The 25755-nt window shown below is 37.6% G+C and overlaps 1 protein-coding gene across 5 annotated transcripts in view; it reads left to right on the top strand.

Moving 5' to 3' along the window:
• Nucleotides 1-25755, top strand: part of KLHL25 (kelch like family member 25) — a 47657-nt gene that overhangs the window by 326 nt on the left and 21576 nt on the right. For 2 of the 5 annotated variants that reach the window (XM_051981059.1, XM_051981058.1), the window contains exon 2: nucleotides 151-261. The exons of 2 other annotated variants lie outside the window; for them this stretch is intronic. In XM_051981059.1, coding sequence (XP_051837019.1) covers nucleotides 204-261 — 58 coding nt within the window. In that variant the 5' untranslated portion in view covers nucleotides 151-203. Of the gene's footprint in view, nucleotides 1-150; nucleotides 262-18950; nucleotides 20623-25755 lie in introns of those variants that run through there. One more of the 5 variants, XM_051981062.1, reaches the window with a different exon arrangement.

Genomic DNA, 25755 nt, shown 5'->3' with positions numbered 1-25755 from the left:
TTGCAAAGTGCTGGGCAGCGGGGCAGCAGCGGGGGAGTGGGCACCGTCAGGCGGCCAGGCTCCTGCTTGTGGGTCCGGACGCTGCCAGGGGGTCGGGAAGGCGGGCAGGGAAGCCGGCTGTGAGAGCTGTCAATCCTCCCTCCTTGACAGGCAGCCCTGCGGTCTGGACTTGACTGCGGGACGATCCACTGGAAGTGAGTTCCATGTACGGGAGCCAGCAATTCCTGGGAAAGAGGAAACACCGAGACAGATTCACCTCAGGCAAGAGACTACAAAGGGGCATTTCTAGGCTTTGAGTCTAGCTCCCGAAGCTCCTTCCCCGCCTCCCCCGCGCTTCATTTTTTTTTTCCACCTTTAGCTTCTGGGAGAACATTAGCTGAGCCCGGGGTGAGGGAATGAATTGTTCTGCAAATGGGTGTTTGGCTCTGAGAGCCTGAACTCTTCCCCCGGGAGCTGTTTCTTCATTAAGTCTACAGTCTTTATTATTATTATTATTATTAATCTTAGAAAAAGGAAGATGTTTGCTTTTGATAATGCTGTATCCCAGCTTTTTACCCCAAGCTAAAATCCTGTGGTGCTTTGCTCTGAAGACCAGATGGTCTTCTTTCCATAGCCTCTGATCTTTCATTTAAAAAAAAAAATGAAAATGTTGTATACAACAGCTATATCGCATCAGTCCCTTCCAGGAACAGAGCATAGGAATTGCTCATTGTGGGAGTAAGAGGAAAGTCCAGCGCTTTGCTGTGATCTGTTTCCCAGCTGTGAACTGCAGTTGGGCGCAGTTTAAGCATCCACAATCCTAAGGAATTGAGATGACTGGATGATTCTGGGTCCCATTCTACTTCAGAATGTGACTCTAGTGAAGTGCTTGTTGAGTGGCTCTCAAGAAAAGTTTTTTTTGTTTTCTGTAAAAGGATAACCCACATGCATTCTTACATTCATTTAATCATTCACCCCTCATTTATTAAGCACCTACTATGTGCTGGGGAAGATACAAAGATAAATAAGAGAAGCCTGAGCTTGAGAAGGGGCCAACACACATATAAAATACTATATAACTAGTGCAGAATATAGGATAATTACAAAGTTCCATGATCCTTGAAGGAAGGAATGGTAATTTCTGACAGCAGTGTCTATCCACATGGTCCCATGAATATAAATATGCAATTTAGTGGAAATGAGGTCCTAAGGCAATGGTAGTTCCCTGAGACCAAGGCTTTTTAAGCATCCAGTTGGTAGACTGCAGCAAAAGAAAATGTCTTGCCTGGGTGACTTTAGAGAGCTGCAGTTGGGTAGTGGAAAGATCAGAGAATTTGAAATAAGTTAAGAGGACTTAGATACTAGTCCTACTTATTGAGTCTTTGAAGATGACTTTCTCTCTCTCTCTCTCTCTCTTTCTCTCTCTCTCTCACAAAATGGTTTTAAGGCTCAAATGAAGTAATGGGTGTGTATGAAAATGATCTTAATATGAACAATATAAGGTAGCATGGAAGCATAAATTGATAAAAAGTCTGTTGTGTTGAAGAAGTCTTCAAGGGAACATTTAGGATTATAGATATCAAGCTAGCATGGATTCTATAGATCATCTGAGATAAACCAGCCTTTTACAGATGAAGAAACCAATCTCAGAGAGATTTAAAGGACTTGCCCAAGATCACACAGGTAGAAATTATCAGTGGTAGCATTTGAACTCAGATCTTCTGTGAAGCTGGCATTCTCTGTACTATATATTATACGGCCTCCTTTGTAAGGAAAAAAAGGCAGATCAAATCACTAAGCATTACTTAGAATGTTTCAAAACCTAAATGAAGTTTATGGGAATAATTGGCAGAGGAAAAGATCTGTTAATTATTTATAATTCCTTTGGTGAATAAAAAGAAATGTTCAGGTTTCTGGGGATGTTAGTCTTTGCCCATATTTTTGAGTGTTATCATCCCCTTTAGTGAATAAAATTCATAGAATTGGAAGCTATCTAATCCTTAGCTTTTCATCTACTCTTATCCTGGTATATATTCCTTTGCTTCTTTCAGCTTCAGTTTTAAATTGAGAGTGATGTTTGCTAGCTAGAGTTCACCACTACAGGAGCGGGATGTTAGAATTCATGGGAGGATATTGGAAAGGATTTCATCGAATTGCTGAGAAGAAAATGACTTCAGAAATACTATCTGCAATTTAAAGAGAAGATTTCCCTGACAGACTGAAAGCTACTTTGTATGTTTCTAAAAAGTCCAGTGCTGCCATGAGAGGTTTTGGACACCTTACGAAGATAATTGAATTTATCCAATTATCATATTGAGTTCAAATGACTTTAAAGAGAATAGTGGAAAGGGAGATAGAAATATAAGAAACCTTCAGTTCTTTTCCGGTACAGAGAGAAGGGGGGGAGTAGAGGTCACTCCAGCAAATTTGATGACAGAGTAATAGCATCTTCACAATCAAACCTACCTGTACATTTTGCATCTTGTAGGTCTTCGCATAGATGGAAGAGAATAAGAGAAAAGGGGCTAATTACCTATAGATTCTAGGACTCATTGAATATATATTTAAATTGTTTCAGATCTCCCAGCAATGTATCTGGGAAGAAAGAGAGTGAGAGAGAGACAAGTTCTACAGTAGTTCTTGTGAATACTTAGACCTCTAGCTTCCATACCCTTCCTTCTACTCCTCACTTTTTCCAAAGTCACATTTGGGTCCATGTTAGGAGTTGGGAGGATAGGTGAGAGAAAGAGGAGGGTCAAGAATTATATCTTGGTTCTTAATCATCCCTGTTAAAGGTTTCCTCCCCTTTTCCTTCCAGTTGAGGCTGGATTGCTTTTTGCCCTTGCCAATGTTGGTTTTAAAGGTCCTAGACCAAACAGATAAACTGCATGATGGAATGAACTAGATTTGGAATTGAAGGCCTAAAGAGAAATTTTTCAATGGATACTTACCACTCTTCACTAGGCACATTACTTAACTAGGCACTCAGTTTCTTTTTCTCTAAATTAAAAGTATTACTTCTGGCTGATCTTGAAATGGTATTTGAATTGCATTATATTATTATCACTGTTCATCTTTACTGGGACCATGTAGGAAACAAACTGCTCCCCCCATTTTTGTTGGGAAGAGAAAGAGGCAAATGCTGTCTATCGATCTATTGCCCTTAGCTCCTTATCAGTCTGTGAATGTCAGTTCAAAAATCTTTGTTGGAAGACCTCCCTGGCTTTAGTTGTCCTAAGAAAATGCAAGCTTAAATAAATTGGTTAATTGAGATTCTGGATTTCAAGTAGTTTGATAAATTCAATAATTGACTTATCTCATCCACAATCAGTGTTGCTTAAATCTCTCCCTCTTGAAATGAATGCCTGCTAGGAAGCATTGAGCAACTATAATCTACATCTACCACCTCTCCCCACTTAACCTTTAACCAGTATCACTTCAGTGGGTCTTTGCTTATAAACTTTATATCCCCCCTACCATATTTTCCCTCCCCCTCACACTGTGGCTGTTAGCCCTATTCAAGTAATCAAAATATCTTTCTTGATCCGAGGATTCAGTGCTTTCCCAACATCAAGGACAGAGGGCTCGCCATATAACAACTCAAGGGGCATTTAGTTTAGGGCCATATCATTGCCTGCTTACTCTTCATCTCAGGACCCAAGGAAAGTTCAGGCAATTTGGAAAGTGGAACTGCTCTGTTATGTTACTAGTTTGCAGAAATAGGCAGTGGTTAGCATCATATATGTTCATCCTTATTCTTGTGATTTGGGGTACTTGGAGCAATTTCTGGTTCCTGAGTGTTTCGGAATTCCCCATCTGTTTCCTGACTCTAGTTCCCTAGTTATACAAATCATCTACTTCCTTCCCCCCTACATTCATCTCCATTGTTTTCTGAGAGATGGGCCCAGTATTTAAATATGTATTCTACCACTTAATAACTATAAACTTTGGACTACAAAATTCTTACCCTTTTCTGGTCCTCAGTCACTTTGATGAGGATAATTATATTTTTCTATTAGCCCCTGAATTATTTCATTCAGACCAGATAGGATAAGCCATTGGGAGAGGGATGAATGGTCTCCAGACAGTGGGTTCTATTAAGACAGATGTAAACTTTCTCAATAACTTTTCTGAAACAAGCCTTTCTCAACTGTAGCTATTTGTTCCCTCACCTGACTCCACCTCCACCCCCTCACTTCCATTGATTTAAGAACTTTGAATCTTGTTTTGGTGATCTCTTTATTAGACTGACTTATAAGCTTGGTTCCCTGGCTCCCCAATTCTTTGGCATTGCTTGCCCAGGGTGTGACCAATGGGATGAGTGAGCAGATGAAGTATACACAAACCATGAATGGGCCCTTTCACCTGTCCAGGCCTCTCTGAGCCAAAGGATAATGGCAGAATGGAGCCAGGTGGGGCACAGAGAGAAACAGGTGTGGGCACAAAGAGGAGACAGCAGGTGAAGGATGAATTTCAGTACAGGTGGTGCTGATTTGCCAGGGGCAGAGAAACTTGGAAGCAGATGTTCAAAGCTGTCATATGTCACCCATCTTGAACTGACTAGAGAATACTGTCCCAAACTGGAACCACTGGCTTCTGTGATTGAATAACAGGGTAGGGTGTTGGCCCAAATTAGTTAGAAAAACATCTTGGAGGTGAATGGCTCAGCTAAAAACTCAGGAAGACAAAGTAAGTGTAGTTTCATCTTGATTCCTTTCTCTTCTTTTCCTCAGTTTCCCATAGGGATTCCTATAAGATTAACAAACCTAGATAGATTGATTTATCTAGGAGGAAGAGAATAAACAGATAGACAGAAAGCTAACATTTATGTAGTACATCAAACTTTTCAAAGTATTCTATTATCTCACTTAAGTGATCCTCATAATATTGTGGGAAAGGCACTATTATCCCCATTTTACAGATGAGAAAAGTCTTAAAGAGGAAATGATTAGAATCATTTCTCTTCTGTCTCCACGTTTATCTCTTTTGACTATAGCCTGCTTACTTTGTGTGGGATGAACTGTCTGTTGTTCAGGGGCCACATCTTCTGCAGAAATCTGTCTGAGGAACTAAAACTGTGCCTTCCCCCACCCACCAATTCCAAGAATAAGCATTAGATTGCGAGACATGTTGCCAATAAATCAGAAAATGTAGGGATGGAAAGAAAAAGATCTTTTCTTCTGAGAGGAGAATGAGGTAGTTCTTGCTCTGCATGGCTCCTCTCTTCCCATCAGGGAAAACTCACTGTGATAAATCAGGAAGTTAAACAATTGCCTAATTAGGATAAGAGAAACCTTTCTCTTTAAAGGTCCAATAGACTGCTTTGACCAAACTCTATTACTTATGTGTTGACTGCTGGCAAATTGTGCCTTTTTGTAGTGGAGGTAGTGAGAAGAGAAAAAGGAGGTAAGAATACTCTGATCTCTAAAGTCAGGATGATTTCATAAGAGTCAATGGGGGCAACTGAGAGAACTGGCTTCTAGATACAGTCTTGTGCTTGCTATCAATCAATATCAATTATTCAATAAACATTTATTAAGTGTATACTGTGTGCCAGGCACTGTGGTGTAAGTTTACCATTACCTCAGTTTCTTCATTTAGGAAATAACATTGCCCACTCAGGGTTAGGATTCTCTGAGAAACTCAAGCTGGCTTTAAAAAACTATAGAATGGTTTCATAGCTTTGTTACTGTTGCAAAATCATTCTGATTTCTGGGGAAACAGAAGAGTTGCAAACCTATTCTCACCAGGAAAACCAATCTGAAGTCTGTGTCACTGTGACAGTCAATGTGTTATTAAGCTCTTCATATCATGGCCTAACTAGGGTGGGGTTTTGCTCTCAAAGCAGGGATTATTGAGGAGGTTTGTTTGTTTTTGTTTTTGTTTTGTGACAGGGATCCATCCTTCTGAAAGTCTGAAGCCAATGGACCCTTTTCCCATAATAATGTTTTTAAGTGCTTAAAATAAAATATATGTATAACTATATTATGCAAATATTATAAATATAATAATATTATAAAAATATTTGCCTTTTTAATTTAATTTTTATTTTATAAAATAAAAGAAACATTTCTGTAACATGGTACAATTAAAAAAGATGATTGCACATGAAACTGCTAATCTGCTATATACAATTTCCAAATCCTTTCAAACATACAACAACAAAATTATCATGTAAATTTCTTTTTTTCTCCTCCCTCTGCCCTATTAATGGGTACCATTAGATAAATAGATAGATAGATGATAGATAGATTTGTGTGTGTGTATTTATAAAATTATCTTCCACATGCTTTTATTTATCAGTTCTTTGGATGTAGATAGACCATTTTTCATAATAATCTATTTGCTCAGTCATTCTTAAAATAATATTGTCATAATATTCTCTTGGTTCTTCTTATTTCATTCTTCAATTTTTTGTGCAAGTCTTTCCATGTTTTTCTAAGGTCTTTGAGCTCATCACTTATTTCAGCACAGCAGTATATACCACAACTTGCTCAACTATTCCTCAACTGGTGGAAATTCTTGTAATTCAAGTTCTTTGCTACTACAAAGAGAGTTGCTATAAATATTTTGTAACATATAGGTTCTTTCCCTAATTATCTTCAGACATAGAGCAATTAGTGGTACTGCTGGGTCAAATAGGATAGGCAGTTTAATAATTCTGGGCATATTTCCAGATTGCTTTCTAAAATGGTTGGATCAGTTCACAATTCCACTAATAATAAATTAGTGTCCCAATTTTTCTACATCACCTCCAACATTTGTCACTCTCTCCTATCATTTTAGCCAATCTAGTAGGTGGGTAATGGGATGAGACCTGTGCTTTACTATCACTTTGGAGGCTGAGCTGTACATGGACTGGAAAGGGAAGAGATCAGAAGCAAAAAAATCAAACTAGAAGGCTCCTGTATAAAGTCCAAGCAAGAAGTGACCAGAGCCTAAATTCCACTGATGTAAATGTAGAGGAGAAAGAGGCAGGAGAAATTGTGGAGATGCCTAAAGTGTGGTTTGTGCTGCTTGGCCCTGGTACCAGAATGGTTAGTGTAGAGTTGCTAAGTCAGAGTCTCGTTCTCAGTGATGGAAGATTGGCATTGAAGGGCCAACTCCTGGAGGGATAAACAAGAAATTTGGCATGACAATAAGTTCCCACTGGAGTAGCTCATTACAGGTGAGATTCAGGGTCCTTAGGGAACTAGAGTCAGACATACTTTCCGTGCTGTAGGCATATTGTGTATTAAAAGAATAGCCTTTGGGAAATGACTTTAGAAGGGTTTGGTGGCCTGGCTGTCTTGGGATGCTGATTCCCATTTGGTCTTGATGTGACTCATGCTTCTGAAGTATGAAAAGCCCTTGGCTATCCTTAGCAGCTTTACTGGGCAATACCCAGTTCAATAGCCCCTGGCAGGAAGCAGGAAGCCACAAAGATAGAGAAATAAAAGCTTTCAAAGGAACATAGGACTAGAGACATAAAGGTGTGTCAAGTTTTGTTCACAATTATACTTATTGCTTGTATAACTTTAACAGACAGAACAAGTAGAAAGCAACACTGCTTAGAGAACATAAACATTTGACATTTGAAAAAGTTTCCTATCCCAAAGGGTTGTGTGGCTTTGAAATGCATTGAAAGTTTAGAGTTTAAAAATGGCTGACTTAGCTCTCCCTTCTCTTATTCACCCCTCCTTGCTTCCTGGTTCCCATAGGCCTAGTTCTGACCCAGATCCTAGAGACCTTGTTTCAAGTGTCACATTGATCTTCCTCCCAACTCTGCTGACTGAGTATGCTTCATCCACTGTAATATTCTCTCCTCCTCCCCCCATTCTACCTTTTTCCTCCCACTTTGCTACCATCTAGTTACTGTTTTTCTGGGGACTAGAGTCTTGCTTCTGGACTATAATCTCTATGGCTGGGTCCCATACCTTGCAACTGGATTCCTCTTTACATTGCTGTCTGCCTAAATGAATCTCTTCCCTAGTGTGTTATCAGTCTACCATTTTTCCATCTTCTAGGGCTCAGCTTCTTAAATTGTGTCTCATGACCACATATGGATCTTATGATTGAATGTCATGGTCATGAAATTATGAATTATTATTAGTAAATGTTTGATTTGTATATTTTTATTTGTGTGGAGTCGCACAAAAATTTGCTGGGCAAAAAGGGATTGTAGATGGAAAAAATTTTAAGAAGCACTGTTTTAGAATAACTCCACCTTTCTACCCATTTACTTCTTGCTTTGACCCTTATTACCTGCTTTTATAATCTCTTGTACTCCATTCATCTATATTTCTTCCTATATTAGTTCTGTGGTCCTCCCTACTCATTTGCCCTTTCTCTGTGGATCCTAGGTATCTTTGATCTGTTCCATCCCTCTGCAAACCGAATTCTACTAACAGACTTCTGCTTCTGTGTGTTTGTTAAGTCTTGGTTAAAACAGCTGATCCGAGTTGATTTGGGGATTATTCTGCCTTGTGGCAGAAAATATAAATGACTTGGCTTTCCCAGGTGTACTCCATTGATTATTCTATGAGTATCTGAAGATCATTTCCTTTAAAGAGTGGAAGGAAGTTGACTCTTTGAACGGCATCTCTTTCATCACTTAAAAGTGCCTTTCTGGATTCCCCGAATCTAGAGACTCCCTATTACAGGATGTTACAGTTGCTATTTTTATCATTCCAACCAATACTGTTTACTAAAAAGGTATAATTAGTACAAAAAAATGTCTAATGTTGGCTGGTCAACTAAGCTATGTATGTAGCAGCTTCAGGCAGGGAGAAAACAGAGCTGTTATGGATTTATGGTTTGTTGGTACGTAAAACAAAACCCATGCACATGCCCAGTGTTGGAATTATCTCCTCTGAACCATGTTCCTATTTCTTGTGTTGGGCTTACAGGGGTTTCTTTTGAAGGGATTTGTGGAGACCTTCACATCTGAACTTGATGCAAGTCAGAATTATGGTAATACAACCCAGAGAGTCCCAGTGACCTACTAGTGATATATCATTCCTATTGTACTCTGTCCTTGTGGAGAAGCTAGGTGGCACAATGGATAGACTGTCAGCCCTGGAGTCAGGAGAATCTGAGGTCAAATCCAGCCTCAGGCACTTAATATCTGTGTGACCCTGGGCAAGTCACTTAGTCCTGTTTGCCTCAGTTTCCTCTTCTGTAAGATTAGTTGGAGAAGGAAATGACATTCCAACCTTTTTGCCAAGAAAATGACATCACAAAGAATTGGATACAACAATATCTGATCTTGACAAAATACAACTAGAGCATAATAGTGTGTTCAGCTTAGCCTGGAGAAGAAAAGTCTAAAGTGGGGGATGATACTTGTTACATGGATTTGCCCACTTGATCCTTGAGGGAAAAACTTGGAGCAAGAATTAGAAGTTGCAAAGAGACAAATGTAGTCTTGAGGTAAGGAAATTAGCATCCTCCCCAAATAGAACAAGCTATACTAGATAGAATAACGTACCTAAAATCAGAAAGATCTGCATTCAAATGTAGCCTCAGATATTTGACAAGTAACAAATGGTGCTACTATTTGCTACCGTATTTCCCTGATAATAAGACACTGTCTTATTATTTTTTTGGACAGAAAAACACAGAGGACTTATTTTCAGGGGAGAGCTTATTTTAATCAACATTGACAACAATTTTAATAAACAAGTAAATGTGAACAAAAAAAAGTACCTTTATTCAATAATGATCATGTCATCTTCTTCAACAACATCGTCATAAGTGTCCATACCCTGAATTCCATCCTGGATGTCTTGCGCCTCTATTTCCTTCAGAAGAAGTGGACCCAATCTGTCATGTCCAGCAATATAGCTCTCTTTAAATGAGCATGTCTTGTCCAGGTAACCTGCTCGTAGTGCCTTGACGACACAGCTGTCAGTAATTTTATCCCATGACTTCTTCACCCAAGTCACGACTTCTTGCAGACAGGGCTTCACAAAGTTTCCATGCTGATTTCTTTCCATTCTATTTTCAATGTAGTCATTGACTTCCATGCGCAAATGGTCCTTGAATGGCTTGTTTGTTGCAATATCAAGGGTGTGGAGATAGGCAGTCTTTCCTGCAGGAATCATTATTTGATCTATTCTTCTCTCTGCAAGGAAGTTCTTCATTTCTTTAGCGCGGTGAGTGCTGGCTGAGTTCTTCTTTTATCCTCCATGATGCCCCCTGAGTTCTTCTTTTATCCTCCATCGTGCCCCTTTTATCCTCCATCATGCCCCCTCACTCCCGCTTACATACTGGGTTTTTATGTTGTCCTGCCTCAGCTCTCCTCCGCGGCACTGCTCTCATTGGCGCCAGCAAGCAAATCACTGGGGAAGAACAGGATGACGCTCTCACTGCTGCAGCTCTGATTGGATGCAGCTCGGAGCGGTGTGCGTTTCACCCGGGGGGAGGAGGGGGACTGTGCATACAGAGGGTACTGTAATGTAGCTTGTAGCGCAGGGGATCACCTTCACTACAGTAGCAACCTCAATAGGGCTTATTTTCGGGGGAGGGCTTATTTTAGAGGAATCTTACACAGTAAGGGGAGGGCTTATTTTCGGGATAGGTCTTAATTATCAGGGAAACACGGTAGCTATATTACCCTGGATGAGTTTGTTCTCAGAATAACATAAAATATTTGTAAAAAGTATCTTGCATACCTGAAAACACTATACTGGATACACACAAATCATTGTTATTAGTGGTTTCTCTACTGCTCTACCTCTTCAAGCAAAGACTAGGTGACCAATTGCCTGGTAAGCTGAGGCTTCTTGTTCAAGTACAGGCCCCTGAGGTCTTTCGAAACTGAGAAAATGAACCTAGTGACATGTGGCCAAGCAAAGCAAGCTGGAATATTTCTTCACTACCAGACTTTTTTAGGCAGTTTCCAAAAGCAGCAAACCACTGCCATTCCTTCTGCCTCCAGAAAAGCATAGAAAATTCAAGTTACTTATGTGTATATGTTATTACTAAAATCCCAATTACAACTAATGTTGTGATTATTATTGGCTAATACCCAAGATGTGTTTGAAAATTGGCAATTCAATACCAGCTGTTGGCTTACATGAACAACATAAAGCTGAGATTGAGAATATAGCCTTATTCCTTATCATTTGTTTTTATTCTTAGCCTAATTAGGGATTTAGGTTCATTTGTCCAACAAATATTTATTGAACAGTGAACTTGGGAGTTAGGAGCCTAAATTCCAATCCTAGTGATGAAACTATTTCCTTATCTATAAAATGAGCATAATATTTGTACTAGCTACTTTACAAAGTGTTGTGAGGTCTGTGCTTTATTCATAAACTTCAAAGCATTGTGTAAATGTGTTGCTATTTTGTTTTCTGTGTAGTAGGCTAGAAAGTAGTGGAGCATGGGCTATTAAAAAATACTCTACCCAGGGAGTTAGACTACATTAGTGGTTCTCCAAGTGTGGTCCAGAGAATCCTGGGGAATCTCTGAAACTCAGAGGGTCTATAAATTCAACATTAGTTTTTAATTTGTATTATGGTAAATATCTGTAAGCATAATCCACATAAACAAAAACTTTTTGGACAAATGCTCAATAATTTTTAACAGAATAAAGATACTGAGAACAAAAATTTGAGAAGCACTGGATTAGATGACCTTTAAGATTCTTTCCAGCTCTAGATCTGTGATGAACATTATCTCTGCCTGTAAAGAAGCTTAAAATCCAGTTACAGATAAAATAAAAAAAAAAATTAATCAATTAAAAAATTATAGATTGTTGATGAAAACATGTAATATACTTATAAATACTTATTATACTTATAAAATACCAAACTTTAACACAGTATCAAATCAACAAGTATTTATTAAAAATTTAGTATATTAGAAGATTGTATCATGTGACACAAAGATTTCTTGTTTTGGAGTGTTATATAGGATGTTCCAAAAGTCTTAGTGCTGCACTAAGATTTTAGAACACTCTATATTTGTTGTGTGTTTCCAACTGCCTCCTGGATTGCTCTGTCCAGATGTCCTAATAACACTTTAAATCAGGTTCTAAGTCTTTTTTGTTCCATGGGATCCTTTGGAAGTCAAGAGGAGGTTATAAACCCTTTCTCAGAATAATGTTTTTAAATAAATTAAAGAACTGCTAAATTTCAGTTAGATGTTAGTGAAAATAAAGATATATATTTTCCCCATCCAAATTTGTAGATCCTCTAAAATCAAGATTCTTTTGAACTCAGGTTAAGAATGTGTGCTTTAAATTCATGTTTCAAAAACTAAGCTTAACATCTTTCCCTCAAAAAACTGACTCATCCTTCTGTCTTTCCCATTGCACTATAGTATTATCTTTCATCCAGTTACCTATGTTCAAAATCTTCATGTTGTTTTAGACTTTTTTCCTTCTCCTCTACCTTACCTTATCATCCAGGTACTTAACAAGTCCTGTCAACTCTACCTCTTAAAATAGAATTCAAATCTGTTCTTTCTTTTCTATTCCTAATACAGACCCTGATTATCACATACCTGGACAACTGTAAAACCTTCCTAATGTAGCTATCTATCTCCAGTTTTTTGCCTGTCTTTAATCTATCCTTCCTACCACTACCACATTAATTTTCCTAAAAGGCAAATGTGATCATGTCATTCTTCAACTAAAAATCATTTCAAACTCTCTCTTTTGTATTCTGAGTAAAGTCCGACTCCCCAGCCAGTCTTTAAAGGGCATCTAGCCTCTGAGATCTCTCTATCTTATCTCCCATTCTACTCCTACACATGTTCTGTTGTTGAAGATAATCTGAACTATTTACTGTCTTTTGTACATATCTTTTTTTTTTTGTTGTTCTATTTACTGTGTTTGGAGTACATTCTACCCCCATCCCTGAACTTTGAAATCTTACCCATCTCACAAGGCCAATCTCAAATACTGTGACCTCTGTGAAGTACCAACACCACTTCCCCTGCCTCTCCTCTGGTGGATATTAGCTTTTCTATACTCTAAGTCACAGATAGCATTTTGTACCTTTCTTATGCTTTTAGGTTATCTTCTGTTTGGCACTAAACCAGTGTAGCATTATTCATTTACATGTGTGTAGTCCCTCTGAAATATTGTATCTGTGAGGTCAAGAATCATGTGTGTATATCTCCAGTAAGACTTAACATAGTGCTTTGCATGTAGTAAATATTTAATAAGTGATTATTGATTAAATTGGTGTGTGAATATGATAATCAATACAATTAAGTAGCAAGATCATTTAGAAATTAATATCAGGGAAGGAAGAAAACTATGCAATTTAGCAAAATAGAGGCTTAAATTTGTAAAAAGAGAATGTGGGCTTGAATTCTAGCTGCCTGGTCCCTAACTTTCTGACCTTGAATAAGTCATTTCATTCTGGCTTTTTAACTCTCATTTTCTTTATCTGTGAAATGAAGAGATTGAACTACATAATAACTGTCTAATTCATTCTTATAACTTTGTCAGAAATGCATATCATTATTCTTGTTTTACAGATGAGGAAACTGAAGCTTAGAAAAGTTAAGTGACTTGCCCATAGAGATGCAACTAATGGGCTTTGGAAATGGGATTTAAATTTAGGTCTCCTGACTCCAACTATAGCATTCTTTCTACTATACCATACTGCCCTTGAGATATTAACATCCCTTCCTGTTTTCATATGAATTTCATGTTGCAATGGTCAGAGAAGGTCTCATAAAGAAGATGTAGACTGAGCTGGGAAGAATAAGTAAAATTTAGTTGAGCAGAAAAAGAAGTAGAAAGGATATTCCAAGAGGAAATAATGTGAATAGTATGTGATGGCAGGAAAACACATGATATGTCTGAGAGGATAAAAAGAAAGCCTTGTTAAGCTGAAAGGATACTGGTTGTAATAGGAGATACAGCTAGAGGGAGGTGGGTAAAATCAGATTGTATTAAGCTCCTGAATGTTGAGATAAGGCATTTATCTGTAGTCAATGGAGGGACATTAAAGGATTTTTCTTTTTTTGTAAGGTTGGAGTTTGGAGGGGTGGGGATTGTATGGGAGTACCATAAAGCACAGAAGTATTTGAGGAAAATTAATGTATGGTGGTGTGCAATATTAGCATCATGAGAACTTGGAAGCTTGAAGACCAATTAAGAAGTTATTTCAAGGATCCTTGCAGGCATCTTTTGCTGAAGGCAAAAGAAAGATGAAGAAAACAAAGCTATCTTTAGTCATTTAAAAAAAATGCTCCAAATCACCATTGATTAGAGATATGCATTAAAAATAATTCTTAGATACCATCTCACACCAATCAGATTTGCTAAAATGACAGAAAAGGAAAATAACAAATATTGGTGGGGACATGGAAAATGAGGACACCAATGCATTATTGGTAAAGTTGTAAACTGATAACCATTTTGGAGAGCATGTCCAAAAGGTTTATAAAACTGTATTTTTTCAGCAATACCACTACTAGGTCTATATTCCAAAGAGATTTTTTTTTTTAAAGGATCATTAGCAACAGGATAAAGATTGATATGAAAATAGCATTTTCTTAAGTTGAGATTGAATAATAATGCTGATAATACCTTGCTTTCATATGGCACCTTAAATGCAATGAATTTTGCAGTCCTATGAGGTAAGTAGTGAAAACAGGGTAATAGGATTTAGACCCATAAATATGAGGAAACTGAAACCCAGATAGTTTAAGTCACTTGCCCAGGCTCACACAGATAGTAAGTAGAACCAGGTATAATTCCAAATATAGCATTCTTTTTACTGTACCTTACCATCTTTCTATCATCATTTCAATTTTGCTAATGAGGAAACTTGAGTTTCACAGAGAAGTGATTAGCCCAGGTAATTGATATTTTATTTCGGATTTGAACCCAGATTTCCCAAATCTAAATCCAAAATTCTTTATACCATAGGATGCTGCTTCTCAATTCTGATGGCAGTAATTGTGTGTGTGAGTGTGTGTGTGTGTGTGTGTGTGTGTGTGTGTGTGTGTGTGTGTATTAGTACATATGGAGATTTTGCCTGTTCGAGGAAACTCTGGTACATAAGTACATTCAAATCCTACCCCTGACAATATAAATCAGGTCATGTGACATTGGGCAGGCACTTCTCAGTATTGCAGACAACTCTCTAAAATTGCAGAGGAAGTAATTATCTGCAAGTATTAGACATATACTATGTGCCAAGTATTATTCCCCATGCTGATGATACAAATATAATGAATAAAGCAATCCTTATTTCCAAAGAGCTTGCATTCTTTCAGAGAAGACAGCAAACATAGCTATAAGCATTATATATGTAAATGGAATTAACATAAAGAAACTAAGTATGAATAAATAAGTTAAAATTTAAAGTAGTTTGAGAGGGAAAATTTTTGCAGTTTAGAGAATCAGTAATGGTTTCATGGTGGTACTTGAACCGAGTCTTGAAGGGAGAAGAGGATTCTGTAAGACAAAGGTGAGAAGAATGTATATTGCAGACGTGGAAGATAGTGGAAATGTGCAGAGATGGGAAATGGAGTGTTGTTGTGTGTGAGGAGCAGAGGGTGACAGTGGGAATGGACTGCAGCCTATAAGATGGATAATAATATATGCAAAGCTGGTAAGATGAGTTGGGCCAGAGTTGTGAAGGGGAAGAATTTATATTTGATGTTACAGTCAATAAGGAGCTAATGGAATTTATTGGGGAAAGGACTTATATAGTCAAGTGTTCTCTTAATGAAGTGGAGAGAAACTTGAGGCAGAGAAACCAACCAGGTGCCATAATCCAAGTACTGAGCACCTGGTTATGTCCCTGTAAGGAAAGAGCAGTCAGATACAAGACATATTGGGGCTAGAGACAGCAAGATTTGGTGAGTGACTGCATACGTGGGATGAGAGAGTGAGAAGTTAAGGGATAACACCAAAGTTACAAACCTGGGAGTTTAAAAGAATGGTATTGTCTTTGACAGAAATAGGAAAATTTGGAAGAGAAACATGTTGAGAGGGAATGCGAATTCTATTTTAGACAAACTGAGTCCTGACATATAGTTTGAAATGTCCAATAGGGAATTGATGATGTAGAATTAAAACTTGTGAGAGACACTGGAGCTAGCTATATAGATCTGAGTCACCAGTATAGAGATTAAATGAAGTCACTGAGCTAGAAGTGGTCAGGTTCAAGAGGGAGGTGTTAGGGACAGAGATTTGAAGAAATGCCTAGTTAGGGAACAAAATAAAAAGGAAAAATCAGCAAAGAAAATTGAGGAGTGATCAGAGAGGTAAAAGGCAAATCAGTAAAGAGAAATTTCTTAAAAACTCAGAAAGGAGAGAAGACAGGATAATCAATAGTGTCAGATGCAACACATAGTTTCAGAAGGATATTTGAAAAAGACCATCAGATTGAACAATTGAGAGTTCATTGATAACTTTCTAGAGAGCAGTTTCAGTTGTATAAGGTCAAACTGAAATCAGGTTGAAGAATGAATGAAGAAAGCATGGAGTAAATAGCTTTTTGCTAGGAGTTTGACTCATAAATTATGAGCTTTAGAGAACTATATATCTGTATCTATCTATACATACATATAATGAGCAAAGCAATCCATCCATATATATATATATATATATATGTATATATATACACACACATAGCTTGAGAAGATGGCAAAGTCTTAGACAGTTTTTTTTCAAAGATAGGGGAAATGGATATGTTTGAAGAAAATAGGGAAGAAAACAAGAAATTAACAGAGATTAAAAAGAAGAGGAAAGATGGGAAAGGTAGGAGAGAGATAGGGGGAGGGCAGGAGGGAGACAGAGATAGCAAGAGACCTTGTGTGTACATAGTGAGATCGACCTATCTATCTATCTTCCCTCTTCTGGAATCATACATGGGATCTCTATATTATGGATACAGAATCTCAGGATTGAAAGGAATGTCAGTCAGCTCTCCCACAGCCTCATTCCTTCTGAACCTGTACTTCCCTTCTCAACATGATCTCTAGGCTTTCAGCTCTGTCTGTTTTTCACTACTATCCATTATTCTGGCCCTTGCTTTATATTTCTTGACTCTGTATCATAGGTTTATAACCTAGGTTTATGAAATTTTTAGAATTTCAATAACTATTTTAACATAATTAGTTTCCTTTATAATCTGGTATATTTTATTTTATGCATTTAAAACCAATATCCCGAGAATAGGACACAAAAAAGTTAAATCTTTCTCTATATAATCAGTGCAATAAAGTACTTTTCTCAATCACTGAATTACCTGTTGATGTTGTCTTCTTGCTTCCCTCCCCCCACCTTAGCCTTGGGTCTTTTCTTTCATTCATCTTAATGGTATGAGGCTCTGTCCTAACACACTCCACCACTTTCTGTCTCAGTGATCTCATCAGTTTGCGTTTGGATAATCCAAGCTCTGTACTGGTACTCAGATCCAAGTAGCCAGCCTCTGTGTCTGCCCTAAGCTTTAATCCTGCATTATCAATTGCCTCTTGGACATTTCAAACTAGATGTCCAGAAACATCTCAAACTCAGTTTGTCTAAAATAGAACTCATATTCCCCATTAAACATGCTTCTCTTCCAAACTCCTCTTTCTGTCCAACCTTCCCTTTTTCTGTCAAAGACAATGTTATTTTTCTGGACTCTCAGGTTTATAGCCTTGGTGTTATCCATGAACATTCTTGGAGTTTATAAGTTCCTATTCATCCTGTCCCATATATGTGATATATACAAGTTCTATAGCCTCTGTTACCATGACATAGAAGCCAAAGGATAGGCTGTTAGTCTTCGTTATCACCATTGTTGTGGTTCAGTCATTTTCAATTGCATCCAACTCTTTGTGATTCCATTTGTTTTTTTCTTGGCAAAGATACTGGAGTAGTTTGCCATTTCCTTCTCCAGCTTGTTTTACACATGAGGAACCAAGGCAAATAAGGTTAAGTGCCTTGCCCAGGGTCACAGTTGGTGTATGAAGCCAGATTTGAACTCAAAAAGATATGAAATCCTGATTGTAGGCCAGGTATTCTTATCTACTGCACCATCCAGCTGCAATCTCTGTTATCTGGGTCATAATAAAATTCTGCTTTGTTTGAAAAAAAGACAAAAAGTTTATCATATTTGTGTGGGTTTTTTTCATTGTTACTGAGTTTGTAATAAAATAATGCCTGGCATTTATATAGTTGTTTACAAATATCTCAACCATATAGCCATACAACAACTCTGGTGCTTTTATTAACACCTATTTTACAGATGAGGAAACTAAGGCAGATGGGTAAAATGACATAGCTAATAAATATATGAACCAAGATTTGAAGTCAGGTTTTCCTGATTCCAGGTTGAGCATGATGTCTACATTTTAATATATGTTTAGGAAAACCTAAATTTGGGGGAAATATCAAATTGCTTAGAAAATAAATCTCATTTCTGATATGTGCTTATTAGAGCAGGATTTTTTTTATTTTTTTAATCATAGCTTTTTATTTTCAAAATATATACATGGATAATTTTTGACATTCATCTCTACAAAACCCCTACAAATTTTCCCTCCCTTCCTCCCCCAGTTGGCAAGTGAGTCAATATATATTAAAACATATACAATTCCTCTATACATATTTCTACAAATATCATGCTACATAAGAAAAATCAGATCAAAAAGGAAAAAAAAAAGAGGAAGAAAACAAAAATACCAGCAAACAATAAAAAGAATGAAAATACTATGTTATGGTCCACACTCAGTTCCCACAGTCCTTTCTCTGGGTGTAGATGGCTCTCTTCATCATAAGACCAATGGAACTGGTCTCAATCACCTCATGGTTGACGAGAGCCATGTCCATCAGAACTGACTGTCGTATAATCTTGCTGTTGTGTATAATGATCTCCTGGTTCTGTTCATTTTACTCAGTATCAGTTCATATAAGTCTCTCTAGGCCTCTCTGAAACCATCCTGTTGATTGTTTCTTATAAAACAATAATATTTCATAACATTCATATACCATGACTTAATCAGCCATTCTGTAACTGATGATTATCCACTTGGTTTGTAGTTCCTACAAAAAATAAATGTCACAAACATTTTTGCACATGTGGGTCCCTTTCCTAGAATAGAATTCTTAATCTCTCTTATATCATAGATCTCTTTGGCAGTCTGGTGCCTTCATGAACCTCTTCTCAGAATAAAGTTAAAATGCAAAGATAAAATATATTGAAACACATTTATTAAAATATTCTTTTAAAAATTTCACAGACTACAGATCACAGACCCTAAAATTGAATCTTTGTGACAGTTTTAATAGAAAGATAAATTTGTCTTATGCTCACTACCTTTATCAGAAGTTTTTAATATGAAATTTTGCTTGCTATAATAAATATGGTATATGGAATAACCCAGATCTCCCTGAGGGTGAGTGGGCAAAGGAGAAGTTAGGAGCAGAGCCAAGATAGGGATTTGGACTGGGTAAGCAGTTTTCTGGGCACAACACTTAAGGTGGAGTGCCATGAAGAGTAGCTTCTATTCGTTTTTAAATTGCACATTTTTAACACCAGAAAACTCTACCATACTGCATAAAGGTATTATAAGTCAAGTCACACGTGCTACAGTGGCAGTCAGAACATGTGGTGGATATTAAATACATGTAAGCAAACCTTGTCTAGAGTATGCAGACCTGTAGTTTCGATTCTTCCCAGCAGGAATAGAAAAAAAAAAAAGACTCTCCTTATCTATAAGATGCTTCTGGGTTCATTGTCGAAGGTCCCAAGACTTTAGAAAATATCCACTTTGGGATTCATTCCACCCTGTTCATACCATTTGTCATTGTTATCATAACCTACAAGGAGCATTTTGCAAACCTTTGCAAACAGTAAAAGTGCTATGTAAATGCTACTAGCTATTCTTATCATCCCTGATGTTCGGATGGGACTGGGCAGTTTACAAAGATTTTTTCATATATTACTTGATCCCACCTCCATCACTTAGTTTGTCAATAAGCTTTAATTACTAAGTACTGAGTTAAGCTCTGGAGATTAAAAAAAGAAAGAAAGAAAAAGAGCAAAACCAGGGTTTCTGTCCTCAAGGATGGCGTATTCTAGACCTCAGTGTCCTCATTTGTAAAATGAAGGGATTAGATTTGATGGCCTAGAAGGTTCTTTCCAGCTTCAAATCTTCAAATATAGTGGAAGAAATGTTTATAGTGAAGAAATTATCTTTTTTTTTTTTTTTTTGCTGAGGCAATTGGAATTAAGTGACTTGCCCAGGGTCACATAGCTAGGAAGTGTTACATGTCTAAGGTCAGATTTAAACTCTGGTCCTCCTGACTTCAGGGTTGGGCTGGTGCCCTATCCACTGCGCCACCTAGCTAATCCAAATCACCTACCTTGTGAAGTATTGAAGTATTTGAAGTATTCTGAGAGAGGAAAATTATTTTCCACACATCTCTTCATACATGGTAGTTTCCTTTTTCTTTAGCTCTTACCTATTTTATATGACTTACATAATCTTATTCCTTTGTCAAGAGTTTATCCCATAGGAGAGGTTAAGAATCTTTGCTGACTTCTACTTCTTTTCATACTAAAACTTATAACAGGTATGAAGAGGCAGATCAGGATTCTCTGGGATGAAAGATTGAGGGAAAAACTAGGAAGAGAAGAGCTGTCCCAAATTCCAGGCAGTAGTTCACAAATTGTCCAGCCTGTGTGACCCTGGGTAAGTCAATTAATTTCAATTGCCTTATCCAAAAATTGTCTAGTCTTTGGGAGAAGAAGCACTCCCAAAAGCTAGGAGAAGAACTCGGAATAGCTAAAAGCTAACTTGTATCAACAAGTTTTTATTAAACACTTACTGTGTTCCAGACAGTGTTTAGTTCTGGGGACATCACAAAAGGATCTGAATCACAACCCTTGTGGAATGAAGCAGAGATACAGACAACAACAAATATCCTAACATTTCTTTTTATGTTACTTTGCTCTTTATCTTATAAGAAATCTACATGTTTTACTTCCTCCTCTCTGTCCCTCTAAATGACTCAATAAAAGCAACTTTTAAGTATACAGTTTCTTTTAGCAAGACTAATATGTGTGTCCTAGAGGATCTGATGGGGGAATTCAGCCTCCCTATGTAATCCTGCTCCTCTTCCACCACTGTTCTGAAATTCAACTGTTTTTAAAAGAGCACCATTAGTTTACAGGAGAATGCAGTAAGATATGGGAATTACTTTATTTGAATATGTTGCATTTTTCACCCTTTTCCCAGTAAGAGGGAACCAAGTAATTTTAACAGATGGATAAATCTAAGCCTTGAGTTACCCAACCCCTCTGCTATTAGGAGTAATGGTATCCATTTCACTAACTGTCCCTGCCTTCAAAAACAGCTGTGCTTATGAAAAATATGCTTGATTAGTTGGAAGATAGGAAGAGCTAAAGGGCTGAATTTAGGAGAAATAGATATGAATTCTCTGGAAGAAATATTTCAGCTGCCAAGGTTGTTTTGGTCTCTGCTAGAGAAGATGCAACCTGAGAAAAGTTATGCCCCTTCTTTTTTAAAATAACATTTTCTTTTTACACAAATATATGTAAAAATTTTTTTTAAACATTTATTGGTTTGGTTTTGATTTTTAAGTTTTGAGTCCCAAATTCTATCCCTCCCTCTCCTCTTCCCTCCCCTCTCTGAAACATAAGCAATCTGATATGAATTCAACATGTACAGTTATGAAAATATTTCTGTATTAGATATTTTATACAAGAAGACTTGGGAGAAAGAGAGGAAAGAGGCGGGGAAGGAAGGAAAGAAGGGAGGAAGGAAATAGGTTTCAGTTTATATTCAGAAAATGTCAGCTTTTTCTCTGAAAGTGGTGGATAAGGTTTTTCATCCTAGGTCCTTCAGAATTGTCTTAGATCTTGGTATTGCTGAGCATAGCTAAATCACTCACAATTCTTAGTCATGCAATATTGCTGTTACTGTGTACAGTGGAAGGAAGGAAGGAAGAAAGAAAATAAATATGCTTCAGTTTATATTCAGAAAATGCCAGTTTTTTCTTTGAAGGTAGACAAGATTTTTCATCCTAGGTTCTTCAGAATTGTTTTAGATCTTGGTATTGCTGAGAATAGCTAAGTCACTCACAGTTCTTCATCATACAACATTGTTATGACTGTGTACAATATTCTGGTTCTGCTCCCTTTACTTTGTATTAGTTCATGTAAATCTTTCCAGGTTTTTCTACTTTGGGGATACTCTTTTTGCTAGAAAGTTTTTTCTTATGTCAAACCTAAACTTGACAACTTAAGCCCATTATGCTTAATTTTGTATTACTTCTATCACCTTCCATCTCCCAGTCTAAGTCTTTATCCACAGGACAATTCATTAAATGTTTGAGCTCCACCATCTCCTCAAAGTCTTCTCTTTAGGCCAGAAATCCCCAGGGATAAAGCTCTGACCCCCTAATACAGGGGGCTAAAGAAGTCTATAAATAGAATTCCTATCCGTCTGTCTGGAGAGTATTGTTTCATAAGCTAACAAGGATTGCATGTATCATTGTATATCTCTGCCTTTGTTTTCTTGCTTTATTGGTGATGCAGAGCAGATTTCTCCACAGGGAGTCAGCTGTCAGCCTCCTGTGTTGGCCACATCCTTAAGTTCTGGCCCGTTGCTCTAAACAGTAAGGTTGTTTCCATTTCGTTGAAAGTGGGCATCAATCTCAATAGCTTCTTTCAGCTGTAATAATAGCTCTTGTACCTTGGGTAAGAGAGAGATGTTAACCAGCCTGGAACTTATCGATCACACTAGGCTTAAAGAGGATACTGTTGATTCAAATGTATTTAATGTTACAGTGCGTTAAGTAAAAAGGTGGGGAAGGAGAGTCAGAGGATAGAGAGAGAAGGCAGATCACAGATGATAGACAAGCTTACCTGTTATATTTGGGTGTTTTGACTTTTCTCCCCCTTCCAGTCTTTGGAATCAGAAAGCAGAGTCCCAGCAGAGCATCAGGTGAGAAAAGATGAATAATGCCATGTTATGGAAAGTCAATACAATCATAGGTTCTTTTAAACATGCTTTTTCATTTGCTAACTGTACTCCAGCTCTAACATCTTTATAGAGAAGCTCTGATGGGCCCCAGGAGGGCTGTTAGGTTACACATGACTGAAGGAAAAAAGGCACCATCCAGTCAGGCAAGGGTTATAAAGAAGGCCGTTCTGTGCTGCCTCGCTGTGAACAGCTTTCTGGCTAAAAGGAAAAGAGAATTGTAGAGAAACGAAAAGATTATTTTAAATGGTAATTTTAAAATCAGAAGCAGCAGGAGGTACCAACCAGGTCGTAAGTTTTAACATACCTCTGCGCCAGTGACTTTGTAGTTTTATCAATTAAATCTTGGAATAAGAATGGAATAGTGATAGATTGAAGCCTTATGGTACAGTGAGACAAAATCTAGATTAAGCTTTAGAAGACCTGGGTTCAAATTCTGGATGTGCTTCTTATTATTGGGCATGCCATTTTGGATCTCAGTTTCCTCATCTGTAAAATGAAAGGGTTGGAATAGATGATTTCCTTCTAGGTCTGGAGATTTCATGATAGGTTAGATAGCCAGACTAAAGACACTGATGTTTAAGGTATATGTTATAGTCATCAGATCAAAGTTGTCTCTTTCTTCTCTGATCTCCTATAGCAGTCATTGGCCTATGTCACTGACACATGTAAAGACTGTACTGTGCTGTTAATGAACTTTTTGTGGATATATACTATTTCTCCAAGTATAGAACGTAAGCTTCTTGAGGGCACAGGCCATGTCTTAGACTTCTTTGTAATATCCTTGTGTCTACTATGTTACTTTGCACAAAGTAGATACTTAGAATTTGTTGACCAATGACACTTAATGTTACTGTTACTGTGAATGTTTTTACCATTACAACACTCATGAGACTATCTTCATATTCTTAGATATTTGACCTGAATTTAGGTTAAATGCCACAAGGGTGTCATTGAACAATACTCATCTCAACCACTGAAATTCAGAGAGAGAGAGAGAGAGAGAGAGAGAGAGAGAGAGAGAGAGAGAGAGAGAGAGAGAGATTAAACCTGTGAAGACTTCTTGTTTACATCCTAAAAAATATCCTTGAAAACAGCCTAGAATCCACACACAAACCCCACACCCAGATGTCCTGGGGACACAGACATTCCTCATAGTAGCTGGTATTTGTATAATGTTGTAAGGTTTGCAAAGCGCTTAAAAGAGATTATCTCATTTAAGCTTCCTCAAAACTCTTTAGGCAGTGCTATTGTTATCCCAATTTTATAGATGAAGAAACCTAGATTGAGAGGTGTAAGCGATTTACTTAGACTTACTCAACTAAGTGAGGCAGAATTCAATTTTAGGGCTTCTGGTTTTACCAATATTCTATCCATAATACAATCTATCCATATGGACTCCTAACCAATTTTCCCAAGGAGTAGCAGGCAGACACCGTTTCACAAGACAAAGAAAACTAAGAAAGAATATTGGACTACTGTGGTTGAGTTCCTGAACAATTCCTCTGATCCATAAAGCTTGATCCTTTGTTCCCATCATTTCCTACCTAGCATGTAATGCATATCACCAAAGATCGACAGATTTGACATCTGGACACTGTTGTCATCCTCTAACATTGACTCTGACTAAGTCCTTTGTTTCTGTGACCCAGCTTTGATGAAACCATTTGGTGTTCATCTCTGGGTTGCAGCTCTGACTTTACTCTCTGATTGTTTTCCAAGGATATGTTAAAAGGAAAGGCTCACTGTCAAATGTTAATATCAAGTTTTATTTCTGCTTTTCTCAGCATAAAAGTCAGTTGCCACCAGAAACACAAAAATAGAATAGCTCCCATTCATTTTGATATGCTTTGACATTAGAGCTTCCTTGGCTAGAACAATGGACCAGCTCAACACAGGTTTGAATGTTTCTTAATCATAATCACAAGGAGAGCAATATTACAAAATTATTAAACTGAAACAAAATTGTAAGAGAAGAATATGTGAAAAATACTCTAGCTGACAATTCCCCCAAGATGGAACCTAGCCTAGTGAGGTAGAAGTGACTTTTGGCTCCATGAGATTACACAAAAGACCTCAAGTAAGCCTCATCTGCTGTTGCCTGAAGCATTTCTTGGAACTATGGTATATTTGCTCATTGGCATAAACCTCCAAAAGCCTGTGGGTAGGAAAAAGCTTCCAAGGCTAAATGGGAATTAATTCTTAGACTCCATCCTTATGTACTGCTTTGTTGTCTAAGGCTTAAGATATGTGGTTATTGGCTTCCAGTTCAAAGGAGAGGGGAAAATGCTCTTTCTGAAGTCCTTGTCAACCCACCTTTTTCCTCTCCCAGAAGAATGGCCTGATCTGACAGGATGCAAAGGATTTCCCAGAGATGAAAGGAACTTTATTCTGCCAGGGGAGTACAACTCCAGTTTCAATCTGAAGGATATGTGTTTGGGATACGGGAAAGTTCATCCAGGCTCTCACTAATGAGCACAGACCAGAATGATATTTGGTCAAAACTGGAAATTGGCCAGGCAACAAATATCCTGAATAATTCCATTGACAATTAAGGTCCCAACTCTGTTTTACAGTCCAAAACTTATTCTTCTTTGACCTTGAACAAGTGCTAACATTTTTATGCCTCAGTATCCATTAAAGGGAGGTGGGCTTGACAGGGTCTCTAGTGAGGGTCAACTAAACTTTAGGATGGTGCTGAGACTTAGTTTTCACATATGTGAAAACATATCATAGTTATTTTATTATTTCTGATAACATCGCTAGTTAAAGAAAAGTTTAGGAAGCTGGAAGAGTGTTCAAAGACTATCTAATCCAACC

The sequence above is a fragment of the Antechinus flavipes genome, chromosome 2, assembly GCF_016432865.1.
Source record: "Antechinus flavipes isolate AdamAnt ecotype Samford, QLD, Australia chromosome 2, AdamAnt_v2, whole genome shotgun sequence".
Lineage (NCBI taxonomy): Eukaryota > Metazoa > Chordata > Mammalia > Dasyuromorphia > Dasyuridae > Antechinus > Antechinus flavipes.
This window is presented reverse-complemented; position numbering and strand designations above follow the sequence as displayed.